Genomic DNA, 16,973 nt, shown 5'->3' on the forward strand with positions numbered 1-16,973 from the left:
TGCTGGTGCCTAACGGTTCGGGCAGAGGGTGCCGCCAGCAGGTGGCGCCCGGAAGAGCTAGCGGTTTCTCGGCGGAGGGCCTCGTGGGGCGGCTGAGGTGCGCATGCGCGCTGGTGCCTAACGGCTCTGCTAGGCTAGGTGCTCCTCCGAGCGGCTGGAGACTGGAGTGTCCTTGACGGAGGTAGCGGCTGGACCTGGTTACGTGCTGGTGCTGTGCTCCAGAGCGGCAGAAAGCGAGTGGGAGCTGAGGTGTCTTGAAGCCGGTCCGTCAGCCTGGGAGAAGATCTTTGGCTTCAGGATGGGGGTTGGGGGGTCATTCCTGGGGACCTGCGGGGGATGCATGGCTCCCTGGAGGGAGAATCGTGGCAAGGATGGCTTCTCAAATCCCGGGTACCGAGTCCGGCAGAAGGATCTGGGCATGATCCACAAAGCTGCCATCGCGGGTGATGTGAACAAGGTGCAGGAGAGCATCTTGCTCAGGCTGAATGACGTGAACAACAGAGACAACAAGAACAGGTCAGGGGAACTGGAAGCCGGCGCTGGGGGCTGCGGAAGGAGGCCTGGGGATATGGGAGAAGCCCCCGTTCCTGGTTTCGGGGTAGGGGAGATATGGTGCGGGGTGAAGGCGTGGGTGGGGTGGAAGTCAGGTGGAGGTGGGTGGGGTGGGGGACTGTGGTGGGGGTGAGTTGGGTGGGGGTTGGATGGGGTGGAGGAGTGTGGTGGGGAGTGGAGTTGGGTGGGGGTTGGATTGAGTGGGGACTGTGGTGGGGGTTGGATGGGGTGGGGGACTGTGGTGGGAAGTGGAGTGGAGTGAGGATTGGATGGGATGGGGGTTGGATGGAGTGAGGGGACTGGTAGGGGGCAGAGTTGGTTAGGATGTGGGTAGGCTGCAAGGGTGGGGGTGGGGTCAGTGCTGTCACCAAGGGCACTGGGCTTTCTACCCTGGCAGGCTCAGCAGCACCTGGGATGTGGAAACCTTGCCTTTCTTGACAAGAAGAGTAACTATTTGTTCTGAAGGCAGAGGGATAACATACTATTTGATGTTTACAATTCCATGCATCATTGTATGTTGGGACTGTGCACTACATTTGCCTAAAATGACCTCTCCCTCTCCTAGGACTGCTCTACATTTGGCGTGTGCCCACGGCCATCCGGGAGTGGTAGCTGACTTGGTGGCCAGAAAATGCCAGCTTAACCTCACTGACAGTGAAAACAGGACAGCTCTGATCAAGGTATGTGGTAGCCAACCCTTTCAGCATGGGATGGATTTAATTTAAATTCACAGAATAAAACTAATTCACCTCACTGAAATATAATGAGTTGGTGAATCCTGTGGAAGATTTCCTAGAATTTACAGTCTATTTCTTGGTCTGATACTGACAGGCTGTACAATGTCAAGAAGAAGTTTGTGCATCCATCCTGCTGGAACATGGCGCTGACCCAAATGTTAGAGATATGTATGGCAACACTGCTCTGCACTATGCCATTGATAATGAGAATATATCAATGGCAGGAAAACTGCTTGCATATGGTGCAGATATTGAAGCAAAAAGCCAGGTATAGATCAACCAATGTTCTTTTCAAAGTATTTCAAGTGTATTTGTTTTACCGTTAACATGATTTTTTTTTTTTAGTAAAACATCTGAAACTAGAAGGAAATATATTACATGCAAATATTGGCTTTACATACAGCTATTTAAAAATACATTCATAGCAAATATGAAAACACGAGGTCTGTAGTCTAAATGTGCCCCATAGATTTAGTTTAGCTTACTTCCATAAGTTGTGTCAGCATGTAAAATTTAGGAGACACATACACAGATCTAGATTTCAGGCTTCTCTTAAAGGATCCATCTGGATTCCCTTGAGCTCATATCACTGTTCAGTATGCTGTGCAGTGGTTACCCCTTTATATGAGGTATATGTGCTCCAGTCTGCTGCTGTGCCTTCCAGACACCCTAGGAGGGGTATCTGAAAGGGAAGGAGCAGCGTGTGGGCGAGCACAGTGGAGTGAGAAGGAAGGGATTGCTTTTAATTTGCTTTCTGCTTCATGTTTATGTTCATAGGATCTTAACATAAGGTTTTCAGTTCAGTTGGGAAGTATGTAATTTTGTGAATTATAAATTGTTTTTGCTGTTTTGCAGGATGAATTTACATCACTTTTACTTGCCATAAATAGGAAAAAAGAGCAAATGGTGACATTTTTGTTGAAGAAAAAACCGGATTTAACTGCAATAGATAATTTTGGAAGGTACAGTAGTTCTTTTTTGTGCATTTTTAAACCTGAGTGTTGTTCTAGAGTGGTAACAGTCACTTGTCAGAAATATTACATTGATGAGATTAACTTATTATTATTGGGGTAGAGAGAAATAACACAAATCATCAGTTAGGTAGAAAAACAATTATTTGGACTAGGCGGCATAAAAATGGTGTATTGCAGGATTCATCTCATTATATTGACTGATGTTTGTTGATGGATGAGGTGATATTTTAAGTCATATTATCTTATATTAACTAAAGGGATTTCATATTGGTTTCATTTAAAAGTATGGACTTCAACTTTTAGTTCACTTTGTGACTCAATATTGAAATTTCTTAACTCTTCTATAGTACTTTCAACCTCTGCTTCTTACCTGCTTTTCCTTTAAAAATACCATGTTAAAGATAAATTAGAGTTGAAAATCACTTTGTCTTTTGGGTGACTCTTTGCTTTAGCTTGCTTTCTTTCAAGAATATTAATGTTAGGTTATTCCTATGTAACTATTAATTGCTCTTGCCAGATACTGCGGGTTCATTGGGTTTTTTCTTCTTTTTATCTCTGGCGTATTTTGATGTTATTTTTAATTAGTATGGGCAGAGGGAAGAAAGATAGCTTTAAATGGGTAAACTTTTCTTTTAATGAATACAAGCCATGGGTGACAATGAGAAAAAAAGAGATAGGCTGTAGATTCACACAAGACTGGGTTTAATTCTTAGCTTTTCTACTTGCGAGATGTGTGACCTTGGGAACATTACTTATCACCAAGTATGTTTTCCTATATGAAAAAAGAGGATAATATATCCTTCAAGGGTGGTTGTGTATAAGTAATGTGTGTATATATTGCATTTAATCCAGTGCCTCGCATATGATTATCAGCATTATTAACTGAAACTACTATGTCTATTATTAGCATTATTGTTATTGTTTTAAACCTGCAGATAGCTCTTACTTATTGACCCCAAGCTGATATTGAATTACAATATATTATGTCAGACTAGGGAAGAAATGGATTATTCTTTGCTTAAATTTTTAGCTACTTTAGATAGTTGACCTAAGCATAGTATCCTGCCCATCCAAAGACTTTATTTTAGCAACTTCTGCTATGTCATATCCCAGTGGGACAAGAGGCTTCCTTGTTGTTCCTTCCATTTGGCTTTGGTGGCAATTTACAAAGATGACCCCTTCAGCACCCAAGATGCTTGTGTCTATTAGTACATATAATTGGTTAATTCTACACGGACAGGCATATTAAATTGGTAAAGTATATAAATTTAGCTTTTAACATAACTTTGCTAAAGTTTGTAAGCGTGAAACAATCTCTTTGTTATTTTAGAACAGCCCTGATACTTGCTGCTTGTAATGGATCAACAGGTGTAGTCTTCCAGCTTCTTCAGCACAATGTTGATGTCTGTTGCCGAGATATATCTGGATGGACTGCAGAAGACTACGCCATTGCTTATAACTTTCAAGCGTAAGTATTTAAAAGGCTAGTGAACGCTAAATTGAGGTTTAAAGTAATTGTAACCATTGCATCTTATACATCAGGTGAGATTTCATAGTTGGGTTCAGGTAGTTTTGGAGTGGCAGTGAGTTAGTCCACTTCATTAGCCAGAAATCAAGCATAAGACTAGACAAGTTAGAAGTAGCAATGAGTGTAGGATTCTTTAACTCAAGACTCTTAAGACTTTTATGCTTAGGGATCCTAATGTTTTCCATTTCATTCCAAGTATAACCCCTACGCATGGGATAAAATAGTTTCACATCCTTGATTTTTATAATTAGTTATGTGAGTCTTGAAATGTCCAGTGTATCAGAAAATGTTGGACTATCTCCTGGGAGCTATCTCATATACCCTCCACCTTGAATTTTTCAAGAAACTAAGAGGTTCTAAGTCCAAGGAAGACAATCATGTTTTACAAGTCAGTGGGGTGCAGGGGGTGGAGGTTGAGGAAAGGACATTCTAACTATTCTGTTGTTTATATGGATTCTGTTACCGTTTGTTTGTCATTGAAACTGCTCCTGCAGTCTGGTAAAGATTGACCTTTGCCCCTTCTGATTCAGATCCTCAGTCTTTATAGTAATCTATACGTAGGTTTCCAAGTCACAACTTGTAGTTCACATAAATATGCTTATATGCCCAGCCATTGTTTCCAAAGCACCAGTACCCTGCTGTGGCTGCTGGACATCCTAGCTTTACCCACACACATAGTGAGCAAGTTGACCCTTCCCCCCATACTCAAAACCTCATGTGGAGCCCACATCTTAGCCTGGAATCCTAGACCTTCGTGGTAAGTTATTCTTTGAGTCCCTTGTTTGTCTTCTGTCTAGCAAATATTAGTTGGGATAGTTCTAAGCTGTTAGATGTGTTCAGAGAGTGTTGCAGGAAGATATCAAAGTTTTTTCTTCTTTGTTACCAGATTTTTACCCCAAGCTCTTTTATATCTTATGTAGCAGTTTTTCTTAGATAGAGGAAGGTCCCATGTTATCCTTCCTCAGAGCAGTGGGCACCAACTTGTGGTTGACCCCTCAAGTGATCTGTTTTCCATAATAATAAAAATCTCCCAGCCCACTTGCCTCTCTACCTCAAGTTTTTAAAGTATCTTCAAATTTTACCTCATAGAAAGCCATTTGTCAGAATTATCTAAGTCTCAAGTAGGTGAGTTGGACTGAACAGAGCCAAGCTTCATCCATGACTGATCAGCATCCATTTATAAAAGTAGGGCTTTGTGCTTGCTTCGCAGCACATATGCTAAAGTTGGGCCAACAGAGAGAAAATTAGCATGACCCCTGCATAAGCATGACGCACCAATCTGTGAAGCAGTCCATATTACACAGTTACAAGAGGGCCATTTAACAAGTTTGCTGACAAGTTCCCGAAAACAGTGTGAGTCAAAGCAAAACAGGTGCTAGCCAATAATGAAATTACACATTTTCATTACAAGAACATTGGGGTAAGGTAATCTGTGAAATAAGAATAGAGCTGAGCAACCCATGGTGTGTTGTGTGCAAATATATTGTTAGTACGTATCTCAGAAATGAGAAAATAACCACTTGCATCTCCTTCATGACACTTCAAAAATATGAGGGTTTTTGTCTTCCTTGTCAGTTGGAGATGACCATGGAGAGGAAGCATCATTCTAACAAAGATCCACTGGTTCAGAGTTAGAGTCTATAGAGGACAAATAGTAGTAGTCCAAGCCAGGTCTTGACATCTGTTAGCTTTCTGCCTTTGGTGTGATTGTTGACATAAGTAACAATGGATAATCATGTTATCTATTTTAATGAGACAATCTATTTATAAATTTAGTTACAAACTATGAAATAGTTGAGATGTCCTAAATCATAAGCTACAAATAATAGAATAAGTAATAAGCAAAATTAGGACTTAACATTTTCAAAAGATCATAATATTTTAATATTAGAACATATGGGAAAATACACATTGGGTTTCATTTGGGATTCCAAAATAATTTCAGCAAAATGTTCAAGAACAAATTATTCCATTGCTTTACTATTTCTCTGAGCACATTAAAATGTGATTTCATTAAACGTTTATAATAACCTAATGAATAAGGTGGTAAAACCTTCATTCTTTGGAAGAAGACATTGAGCCTAAGAGAAGCAACTTGTCCAAGAACAAATATCCATTGGTTACAGAGCTAGGACTTATTATGAGTCAGATCATTTCCCATTATGTCAACTTTACATGAGTTAATTTACTGAGTTATACTGTCCTCACTTCATAAGTACTTTGCTTGTTCTTTAATTAGAAGCTTAGTAAGAATTTTGTAAGCTTACAAACTAAATGTGTATAATTAAAGTTCTGATATTGTTTGATATACTCTTAAGAATGTAATGTATTTGGTAAATGTTTTTCATATCGGTATTAAAATAGTAATTGTATTTACTACATTTTTACACATAGCATTCGCAGACTAATTTCTGAATATAAAGCAAACAAGAGACGTAAACGTCTTCAAAATAGGAATCCAGGTACGACTTCTGATAGTGAATTTCTCTCAATGGTCCTGACATAGATAAAAAAAGTAAGAGGAAGGCAGTTTTGATCACAAAACAGCAGTTTAAAAAAACCACTGTATAAATTGAATGTATATTTTTAAATTACTTTCTTAGTAATCTAGATTTCAGAATTATTTAAAAGGTTACTTGTAGGCAATTTATAATCTCAAGCAGTATTATCTGAAAAAAATTCATTATCATAGTTTCTGAAATTCTAGATGATATTTTTTTGTAAATAAGAAAAAAGATTTTTAAGTTAATATGTGGTATGTTTTCTTTATAGTCACCTTATGATGAATTGGACTTGTATAAAATTGGGTATTTTAATTTATAAAATAAATGCTTTGCATTTAATAAATACATATTACAGCTCAACCTTGAGCAGTGTGGGATTTGGGAGTACCAGTCCCCCATTCCGTTTGAAATCTGTGTATAACTTTGGACTCCCCCCTAAAACTTAACTACTCGTGGCTTACTGATGACTGGAAACCTTACTGATTATACAGTCAATTAAGACATATTTGTTATGTTATATGTATTATATACTGTATTGTTACTACGATAAAGTAAGCTAGAGAAAAAGAAACTTATAAAGAAAATCATAATGAAGAAAGAATGTATTTTCATTCAGTGGAAAGTGGATCATCATAAAGCTCTTCATCCTCAGTCTTCAAGTTGACTAGGCTGAGGAGGAGTAGGAGGTAGAGAGAGATTGGTCTTGCCATCTCAGGTGGCAAAGGCAGAAGAAAATCTTCAGATAAGTGGACCTGTGTTATTCAGAGGTCAACTCTGACACGGTGATTTGTGTCATAAAAAAGTAACTTAAAACTAGAATTTCAATGAGACCTTTCTGGTACCATGAACAAACAAACAATAAGAACTGTACCAATACCAATAGGATGTTATTTTTTAAAGATACCCAGTGTGTGGAGAAGTCAGAAAATAAATTCCTTATTGAGAAGCACAGGCCATGTTACATATTCTTATACCAAGAAGGTCTCACTAGTATTGACTTAATTCCCCCCAAGTGGAAATAAAATGAGATATATTTACCTCATTAGGGTGAAATTTGTTCTATCTGCTAGTTAATTGTCATGGTAACATCAATTTATTAGAAGAAGACACTCTGTTACTATTAGCTAAGAGATTATTATAATAATATTTGAATAACCCAACTCTAGGCTGAACACATTATAGTAAAAGTACAGCAACCATTACCAGAACAGAGCAGGGGCTGCCTCTTTGAGGTAGGATACGTGCTCTGCCACACAGCCCTACAACTTCACATTCCCTCCCAAAATAGAGGCGTGATTGGGTGCCATTTTTCAGAGGGTTTGCTTGGTAATTTTCTTCATACAAAAATGTTTCAGAAGAACGAAGATGCTACTTTCCTACCTCGATGTGACACCTAATGCACTTGTACAATCTGAAGTGTATGAGGACACCTTTGATTTAATGTATATTTATGAAAGAATGCCTGTAGGTTAGGCTTTCCAAGTTACAGGAGACAAAAGTAGAATAGACATAGTTTTGGCCTTTAAGGTGCTCATAATTTTTATGCTTATACAACAGAGTTTTCAAAGAAAACATTTTCATTCTCATGTCCACTTAATAAATATCAAGTGTCTTTAAGGTAGTAAGCATTTTTCTAATAAGTACAGAATGCAAACATTTAAAAATATATAGTCAGAAGCCATGGTTATTATTGTCATTTTTATTATTTACTACTCTATTCAGTGCTTTTTGTGTGTCAGATGCCCTCTGGGAGTTTATAATTATTGTTTATTATGTATTTATCGCATTCAGTGTGTGCCAAATATGTTATGTCCATGGTGGGGAATGAAAGATTTTAAAACATGGGTGGGATTTAAGGTAAGCATGCAGAGTGAGTAGACATTTGCCAGGTAAAGAAGCAGAAGAATGCTCCCTGTCAAAAGGAATATCTCACAAGATTGTATCTTTGGCAGAAGGAACAGCTAACAGGATTGCCCCTTTGCCAAAAGGAAAAGCAAGTGCAAAAGGTAAGATGCTTGAGGGAACTTTGCAGAGTTTATGAGCAGTTGGTTCAGTTTTGCTAGCACAAAAAAAAAGTATGCTATGAGAGTGGTTGGAAATGATTTGAATACCTAGCTAAGTCAAGCTTAGGAAAGACTTTTTAAACATCTAGAAATTTGTAGATCTTATCTGTAGGCCACGGAAAAATTCTTCGGTAGGGTGCTTTTGACTGCAAACATTAGATGACCTAACTAACAACAGCTAAAACAATGGGAGCCAAAGGTGTTTTGGTGGTTCAGTGATATCATCATATCTCACTCGTCCCTCTTTCAGCTGCGCTGTTCGCGGTGTTTTGTTGATACCTCCTTTCATGGTTGGCTACTTAGCAGCAGTTTCAAACGCCATGTTCTCACAAGACAATATCTAAAGGCTGGAAGGGTTGTTTTTTTTTTCACGTGTTTCTTTTAGAAAATGGAGAAAAGTCAGAAGCTTGCGTTGGACTTCCTGTGACATTTTATTGGCTTGGTTACACTAGCTGCTCGTTTCTAAACCAGGCACTGGAAAAGCAAATGTAATTACTGTGATTTGCTTAGAATAATCATTTCTCTTCTTGGAGCTAGGAGGGATATTGGATGATAAATATCTAAGTAGACTTGCATTTCTCCAGCAAGAAAGAATAAAGAATTGCTCTTAGGTAGGGAACCAGCAATGTTTGCTGCAGGCATTCACTAGAAATTTTTCAACAGGGAAGTCTCAAGATTAGATTTGAGGAGGATTAGGGCATTCTGGTTATGGTGCAAACAAGGATTGGCAAGCTTTTTCTGTAGAGGGCTAGATAGGTAATATTTTAGGTCATGTAGTCTCTGTCATAGCTACTCAACACTGCCACTGAAGTGTGAAAGCAGGCATAGATAGACTGTGCTCCAAAAAAAGTTTATGTACAAAACCATATGGCAGACTGGAGTTGGCCTGTGACCTGTAGTTTGCTGACCCCTCACTTAGAAGGTAGATGAAAGGTAACCATGTAGACTGGGAGACAAAGGAAACTTTGTCTGTAGTCAAAGCTATAGTTTCCTTATCTCCAGTCTCAATCTACTGTGATGTTTTCACCCATGCAAGGTGAAATAATTATAAGAATCTCAGTTTATTCATTTAAAAATGTTCATTTATTTTCTTGGCCTTATGCCCTTTTCATTTGCTGTCTTAGTTTTTTCAATTTAAGAAATATTAATAGTTGGTAGGGTTTTCTCCTCCCGTGAAAGACATCAGTTAAGAGGCCATGTTTAACTCAGAAATATAAACATACTTATATTGTGGCAGTGGAAATATAAAGCAGAGGCAGAAAAGAGGTGCAGTTAATATGATTTAGTGATTGATGAAAGTAAAAAGTTAGGTGGCAGAGAGAAATCTTAGATCATAAGTTTTGAGGTTGTATACTAGTGTTTATACTGAATTTGAACAGGGAATTTCAGGTGAATAGAGAAGTATAGGGAATAGGGAAGACGAATGTTTTTCCAATACATGTTGAGTTGAATGGAACAACCATGGAAGAATATTTTCTGTAGGAAATCGGATAATAGGATTTCTAGCTGCAGATAAAACTCTGAGGTTGGATTTGCAGACATAGAATGGTCCTGTTATAATTATTAAGCAAAGTCATAGATCTCAATGAGCTTGTCCATAGTGCAGAAGGTGTATAATGACAAGAAAGCCAGTAACAGAACCCTAGGCATAGCAAGATTTCCCAAAGGAAAAGGGAGGTGACAAAGGAGAATGAGCAGTAGCTAGAGAAAAGTGGGAGAGGAGTCAGAGGAAGTGACGTTGCAAAAATTTAAAAAGTGAGAATTTCAAGAAGGGAATATCAATTCTAACAAATAAGATTACTAAAAAGTAAAATGGATTTAACTTTTACAAGCTCATTAGTGGTACCCTTTTCAAAAGAATGATTTTAGAGTTGTAAGGTTTACTATAGATGTGATTCATACTTCTGGTGTTCAAATAAGAAAGAATAAATCTACCAAGATCCTACCTAGCTTTTTGGTAACTACAGCAGCTATGTACAAAGGGTCAGGGAAAATAATCTAGACTGATGAGTACACGTGCCAGCATTTTTCCAGAATTGTCAAAACCTAAAGGTCACGTGTGAGGAAAAGTATTGTCTGTCTTATCTGCTTCTTGTGGAAAAACTTGATTTACACTCAAGTACTTGATAAGTTCTTCTGGATACATTTTGAAACTGAAATCTGGTAGCAACAACTGGAACCTGCTGTCAGACACATTCCTCCCTCTGTCATGGAATTATAATACAGCCATGTTTTAACAGTTTCAAGTTTTGATCAGAAGTGTAGTTTACAGATGAGGAGTTTGGAGAAACTGACATCTTTTGTGTAATATGGAGAAAAATATAAGGTGATATGCTGAATATACTAGTTCTCAGCATTCTGGGAATTCTGATGACATCAGTAGAAAACCCAGTACCTGGTTCTTTTTCTTAGTGCAATTCCCTCTTCATTTGCCTCTTCTGATATCTGCACTTCTATTGCTTCCTTTTGAATTTCATCCCTAAAGAAAACATTTTCAGAACACATTTCTAACAGACGGGTGTTTGACAAAGGTGGATTATTTCAAGAGAATTGGCTACCTATCCTAAAGTATATCAGGTATTCTGTTAGTCTCTAATGCTAAACTTCTGTCACAATGGCAGTGTCACTGATGATGGTCTGCCAAGAATTTTTTAAGTATCTTCTGGATTGTCAAATTCAAGTTGTTCTATCTGACATAGTTTTAAAGTGAAGTGCTTTTCTGGTATTATATTTTTCAGAAATTTGTGATCTGTGATTTAACTAGAATATGAGGTCCATTTCTTGATCATACTTTTAGTCATCTATATATAACTTCCTTTTTTTGAGACAGGGTCTTGCTTTGTTGCTGAGGCTAGAATGAAGTGGTGTGATCATAGCTCTCCACAGCCTTGAACTCCAGGGCACAAGCAATCTTCTCATCTCAGTCTCCCAAGTAACTAGGACTACAGGCATGCATCAGCATGCTCAGCTAATTTTTTATGTTTCATTTTGTAGTAATGAGTGTCTCGCTATGTTTGTTGCCCAGGCTGGTCTCTAACTCTTGGCCTCATGTAATCCTTCGACCTTGACCTCACAAAGTGCTGGGATTACAGGAATGAGCCACCCTGCCCAGTCTACAAGGCTTTTTTCTTTGCTAAAGAAGTTTAAAGTACTATTGACCATTAATGATAAAAATCCACTGTTTGAGGAGAGAAATAGAAACTCATCCTACATTTTGAATGCAGTATTTGACTTTTTGATTTTTTCTATGAAGAAGTACCTTTAATAGGTGAACCATGTTTTTAGCTTTATATGCAATTAAGAAAAAGTTTTGAAACAAAAGGAACTCTATGGTCAGTAGTAAAGTATTATACTATATCCAGTGGCTATATATACTTCTATAATTATCACAGTTGAGTGAATGATGCACATTTATTTAATAATTATTATTATTTCTTTTATTGTTGTTGTTGAGACAGAGTTGCTCTGTCGCCCATGCTGGAGTGCAGTGGCATGACCTGATCTCAGCTCACTGCAACCTCCGCCCTCTGGGTTCAAGCAATTCTCCTGCCTCAGCCTTCCAAGTATCTGGGATTACAGACACCCGCCACCATGCCCAGCTAATTTTTGTATTTTTAGTACAGACAGGGTTTCACCGTGTTGGCCAGGCTGATCTTGAACTCCTGACCTCGAGTGATCTGCCCACCTCGGCCTCCCCAAGTGCTGGGATCACAGGCATGAGCCACCACGCCTGGCCTTATTATTATTATTTCTTAAGAGATGGCAGTCTTGCTATGTTGCCCAGGCTGTAGTGCAGTGGCTATTCATAGGCAGAGTCATACTCCACTGCAGCCTTCAACTCCTGACCTCATGTGATGTTTCAGCCTCAGTTTTCTGAGTAGCTGGGACTACATGCGCACACATGGCACCTGGCTTGATATACAGTCATTATTAAGAGAAATTGACTGTGATCTTATTTTCCTGTCTGGAATTACAGGCAGTTGCTGCCATGCTCCCTTATGATTCTGATATTTTATGTGTTTCTATTGTTGATTTAAAATGTATTTTTTTCTTTAGTAGCGCCTGCTGTTACCATTGAAGACTGCATGAACAGGTAGGATTTCACAGATTCTGAAAAGTGATATGTCTTCTAAGGGACTGCAGAGAAAAGAAACTAATAACTGTTGGTTGTTTTACTCTGGGCTTATGTGCTTCACATTTATCATTTCCTGTAGTCCTCATGTTGCTTTGCAAGTATTTGTGCTATCACCTACTTTTTAAATAATTAGGCAACCATGATTCGGAGGGTTGGATAATTAGCCCATGATCCTGTTAATTAACAAGTTGCCAACCCATGATTTGAACATGAGCGTGCCTGGCCCCCAAATCACTTCTCTTGAGACCTGTGCAGCAATGGGATCAAGGTACGGGTCCAAATCAGATCAGTTCAGAAAGTCACATTTTGTTTTACGTTAACACTCTTTAGAGTCTTTCTTAGAAGCTTGGTTAGTTCAGAAATTTGTCCTAATGTACTTGACAATTGCGGTGGTAACCAGCACCTTATTTTTACCATCAACATTTTTAGGGCAGATCTCACTCAGCTGGGCTACAGGGCCCTAGGTTTTCCATAAGCAACATCAGGCAAGTCCTGGAGAGTAATAGTTTGCTGCAGGTGGTCTGCATATAGACTATGTTATGTTAATTATATTTTGCTCACATTCAAAGGAAATGTTAATTGATTTCTCTACTTTCTGACTTCTCTATGTGGTTTTCCCTTTAGGCAAGTACCTTGCCTAGTTCCATAAAGCTTTTTCTTTTTCTCTGGAGTCCTTTTTTTTTTTCCATGAGTTTTCTGTATTCTTTTCTTGATTTTTTTGTTTGTTTGTTTGTTTCTTCTCTGCTTTTCTTGGTGGTTTTTTCTTCCATTACTGTGCTCATGCCAGCTAAATATTCTTCATTTTTCAATAGACAGAATCAAAAGCACATAGAATTTCAGGATTTTAAGGGATCTTAGAGACTAAACAAAATATTCTTTAGTATTTCTATCTGTGTTGAACGTCTGGGTCAAGTGGTTGTTCAGGTGAAGAACCTGAAACTCAAAGAGAGTAAATGATTTATTTGGGTACACTTTGTAACACAAATGAGATTCAAACTCAATTTCCTCAATTCAAAGCCTAGTGCTCTTGTGTATCATCCTGTCGGTGAGTGTTTTAATAATAGAAAAGGGAGAGTGGGTCTAATGATCCCAATGGAAGAGGATGAGAATGGAATGAGCTGGTGAACCTTAATGGAAGCGGATAAGAGTGGAATTAGCAGGGGAAGGCCAAAGACACTGAGTTGGATAAGAGTAAGGGTTTTAGAAAAGAGATCAGAATAGTGGCCTTTGTGATAAATTAGAGGAATGAAAAACACAGGATGTTGGGAGTTAGCAAGAAAGACATGTTAAGTAAGTTAAAGTAGTGGGTTTAAGAGAGTCCTAAACAGGTTGCTGCTTTTTTGGTTCTCTGATTGGAAAAACTGACAGATATCAAAGTTTTGTTTGTTTGTTTGTCTGTTTGGAAAGATGTTAAGAGAATTTGAGCCACTGGGAAGAGTCTTAGAGCATATAGAAATGTGTATCATCTTCCACCCCAACTTACAGAGGGGTAGCTTGGAGCCCATCGAGTACTAGGGTACTGGAGGTTGCTGAACTGCATGGATCTGTGGTCCAGGCCAGGCATCCCCTTTTCTCTGCCACTTTTCCCAATTAACTAATGTTCTTCTCATATCTGTGTAGGCTTAAGGCAAGAGTAGGATTAGCTGGCAAATCAGTCATGGAGCTTCAGTGGGGTAGTTGGTCATATGCCTATGCTGGAGGTGGATGATTGAAACTCCATTTAGCTTACTTTCCAGGAACAGGGAAACAGAGAACTCCTACCCTTGATTATTTGAGCTCATTCTTTTAGGAAGCTGTGCTTTCCTAGGCTGAAGATTTAAAGTTTGGAGACTGCCATGGAGCCCTGCAGAAGAAGGATCTGGAAGTGGGAGCCCATGGGAAGGAAGATACTTAGATATAGTACTTAGGGAAATAGAGGTACAACTACCAGGACTCAGTTATGTCAGCTAAACCCATGTATACCTAGTATTCCATTATTGAAATGCTAAGCCTGTAAGAATTATTTATAGCTTTCCACTCAAGGCCATCGCCAAGGTCTGATTTTTCAAATTCCAAAAATTGCAACCTCAGGCATGATTGGGTTAATTGAGCTTTCAGTCCAGCCTTCAGGACAAATTACTGTGGGTCTCTGCCAGTGTATTGGTTGACACTGTTTGCTATGGAAGTAAGACTGGGTAGGCATTGGATATCTCCTAGGTTTGGGCCGGGCGCGGTGGCTCACACCTGTAATCCCAGCACTTTGGGAGGCCTAGGCGGGCAGATCATGAGGTCAGGAGATTGAGACTATCCTGGCCAACACAGTGAAACCCCGTCTCCACTAAAAAAAATAAAAATAAAAAAAATTAGCCGAGCGTGGTGGCGGGCGCCTGTAGCCAAGCTACTCGGGAGGCTGAGGCAGGAGAATGGCGTGAACCCGGCCACTGCACGGCAGCCTGGGCAACAGAAGAGTTTGTTTGAGGCTCTGTCTCAAACAAACAAAAAAAAAAGTTTGGAGAGCTGAAGGCAGAAATAGGTAACAAATATTTTTTAAAACAAAGGTCATGTTTTACTTACAGCAAGATATGTGATATATTGATAGCTGACTTTTTCCTAGATTTTGTTTTTCTTTTTTTGTTTTTTGGAGGGGGCATACAGATATAGGCTAGGATTTTTGTTTTGTTTTATTTGTTTTGTAAGTAATGAACCTGCTCATTTTTTTTTCTTGTATATTTTTGCTCTATAGGCTTTCCTGCAGACTGGATACTTTTTTAGTGCGTATGCGACTAAAAAAGGATGGTGACTTCAATTTTAAATCCAAGGTAAAGTGGTCTTGTGAAATTAATATTCTCACTCTGAATCTAGTTTTGTATAGTATTTACTTTTAAAATTTAACAGTGGTCTACCTTTGTTTTATCTGTGTAATAGAAATTTGGTTAGAGAAAACCATTTTATAGAACTATGACTAGGTACATTTCTTTTTTTTACTTTGGTAAGTAACAGATAACTGGTAAATACTTTGAGGGAATGGGAACTGAAAAAGAGAATGGGCTAGAAACTACATAATGGCAGGAAAATTATATTACAAAAGCTTCCCCACAATAGAGGAGATGTGAAATTTGGTCAAAATTTATTGGGGTAAAGATCCTTACTGTGTTAAATCATACTAACGTGACTTTTATACTACTTATTTGTTAAACGAAGCTCAAATGGATCCAATTACTTGTTATAGTAATCATGGGGTTTCCCTGTTGCCCGAAGTATATATTTACTTTTTTCTTCTTGGACATTTATTATTTTGTTATTATACAGTTTTTAGCAGAGAGTTTTAAAATAATTTTATCCTTTGTTCTCTAATTAGCCTAAAATAATATTGGAAATTATGATAATTTATTTATGAGGTCATGTGCCTGCAATCCCAGCTATTCAAGAGGCTGGAACAGGAGAATTGCTGGAGCCCAGGAGTTTGAGACCTGGGCAACGTAACAAGACTCCATATCTAATTTTTTTTAAATTGTGAAAGACTTGAAATTTAAATTCTTCCTCAAAACCTATATTACAAAGGGATTCCACTACATTTTCTAAGTCACTAAGAGTCTATTTTAAAGCCTTATTCTAACTGAAGAATACATGTTTTGTTCAAAATAACAACTTACAGAAGTAAGCAGAGACTTTAGTATTCATATGGTAAGACTTTAATTTCAGAAGGTTTTTGTAAGTGTACTTTTCAGAAATACCTACCCAGAATTCTTGTATCTCATTCTAAAATTTTAAATCTCAGGCTTTTCTATTTAGTTATTTAAATAATAATTTCAAAGCTACTGTATTACTATGAGCTACGGGAGTGGAGGTTAGGAAACATATTTTTGTGTATTTGGAGTACCTATAATCGTGACTGTGTGTAAGAAGTATTTTAATAGTTTTCAATATGAATAAATGAACACACAAATGAGTTTCTATATAATGGAACGTTATAAGTAATATAATACACATGGTATGTTCTAATAATTAAATCTCTTTCATTTCTAAACTATGGCTTAAATTTATATCCCTTTTATTTATTTTTTTTTTTTTCTGAGACAGAGGATTGCTCTGTCACCAGGCTGGCGTGATCTCAGCTCACCTCCGCCTCCTAGGTTCAAGCGATTCTCATGTCTCAGACTCTCTAGGAGCTGTAATTACAGGTGCCCATCACCACACCTGACTAATTTTTTTTTTTTTTTTTTTTTTTTTTTAGTGGATACAGGGGTTTTGCCATGTTGGCCAGGCTGGTCGTGAACTTCTGACCTCAAGTGATCAAGCCGCCTTGGCCTCCCAAAGTGCTGGGATTACAGGCATGAGCCCCTATGCCTGGCGTCTTACAATGTTTAAGATATATAAGTTCAGATGAGTTGTGTTGAGAAAACACGTCAAAATAAGAAGGAAAGAAATTAGAAATATGTCTTAAGTAGGAAAGATAGATTCAGTGTAGTTTCTAATATTCTTCAACTGGAAGGTTAGGTTT

General features: G+C 38.2%; 1 protein-coding gene and 1 non-coding gene across 4 annotated transcripts in view; both read left to right on the forward strand.

The window, feature by feature from the left end:
* ANKRD62 (ankyrin repeat domain 62) overlaps nt 1-16,973 on the forward strand; it is a 106,908-nt gene that overhangs the window by 25,606 nt on the left and 64,329 nt on the right. For 2 of the 3 annotated variants that reach the window (XM_077975336.1, XM_077975337.1), the window contains 8 exons: nt 1,118-1,232; nt 1,384-1,557; nt 2,145-2,251; nt 3,594-3,731; nt 6,186-6,253; nt 8,248-8,301; nt 12,415-12,451; nt 15,216-15,291. In XM_077975336.1, the coding sequence (XP_077831462.1) occupies nt 1,456-1,557; nt 2,145-2,251; nt 3,594-3,731; nt 6,186-6,253; nt 8,248-8,301; nt 12,415-12,451; nt 15,216-15,291 (582 nt within the window). In that variant the 5' untranslated portion in view covers nt 1,118-1,232; nt 1,384-1,455. Of the gene's footprint in view, nt 1-298; nt 517-1,117; nt 1,233-1,383; nt 1,558-2,144; nt 2,252-3,593; nt 3,732-6,185; nt 6,254-8,247; nt 8,302-12,414; nt 12,452-15,215; nt 15,292-16,973 lie in introns of those variants that run through there. The other variant, XM_077975338.1, reaches the window with a different exon arrangement.
* On the forward strand, nt 4,987-5,092 carry LOC114673948 (U6 spliceosomal RNA). The gene has a single exon (XR_003724786.2). It is a non-coding gene; the product is annotated as a U6 spliceosomal RNA (small nuclear RNA).

The sequence above is a fragment of the Macaca mulatta genome, chromosome 18, assembly GCF_049350105.2.
Source record: "Macaca mulatta isolate MMU2019108-1 chromosome 18, T2T-MMU8v2.0, whole genome shotgun sequence".
In the NCBI taxonomy this organism is placed as follows: Eukaryota; Metazoa; Chordata; class Mammalia; order Primates; family Cercopithecidae; genus Macaca; species Macaca mulatta.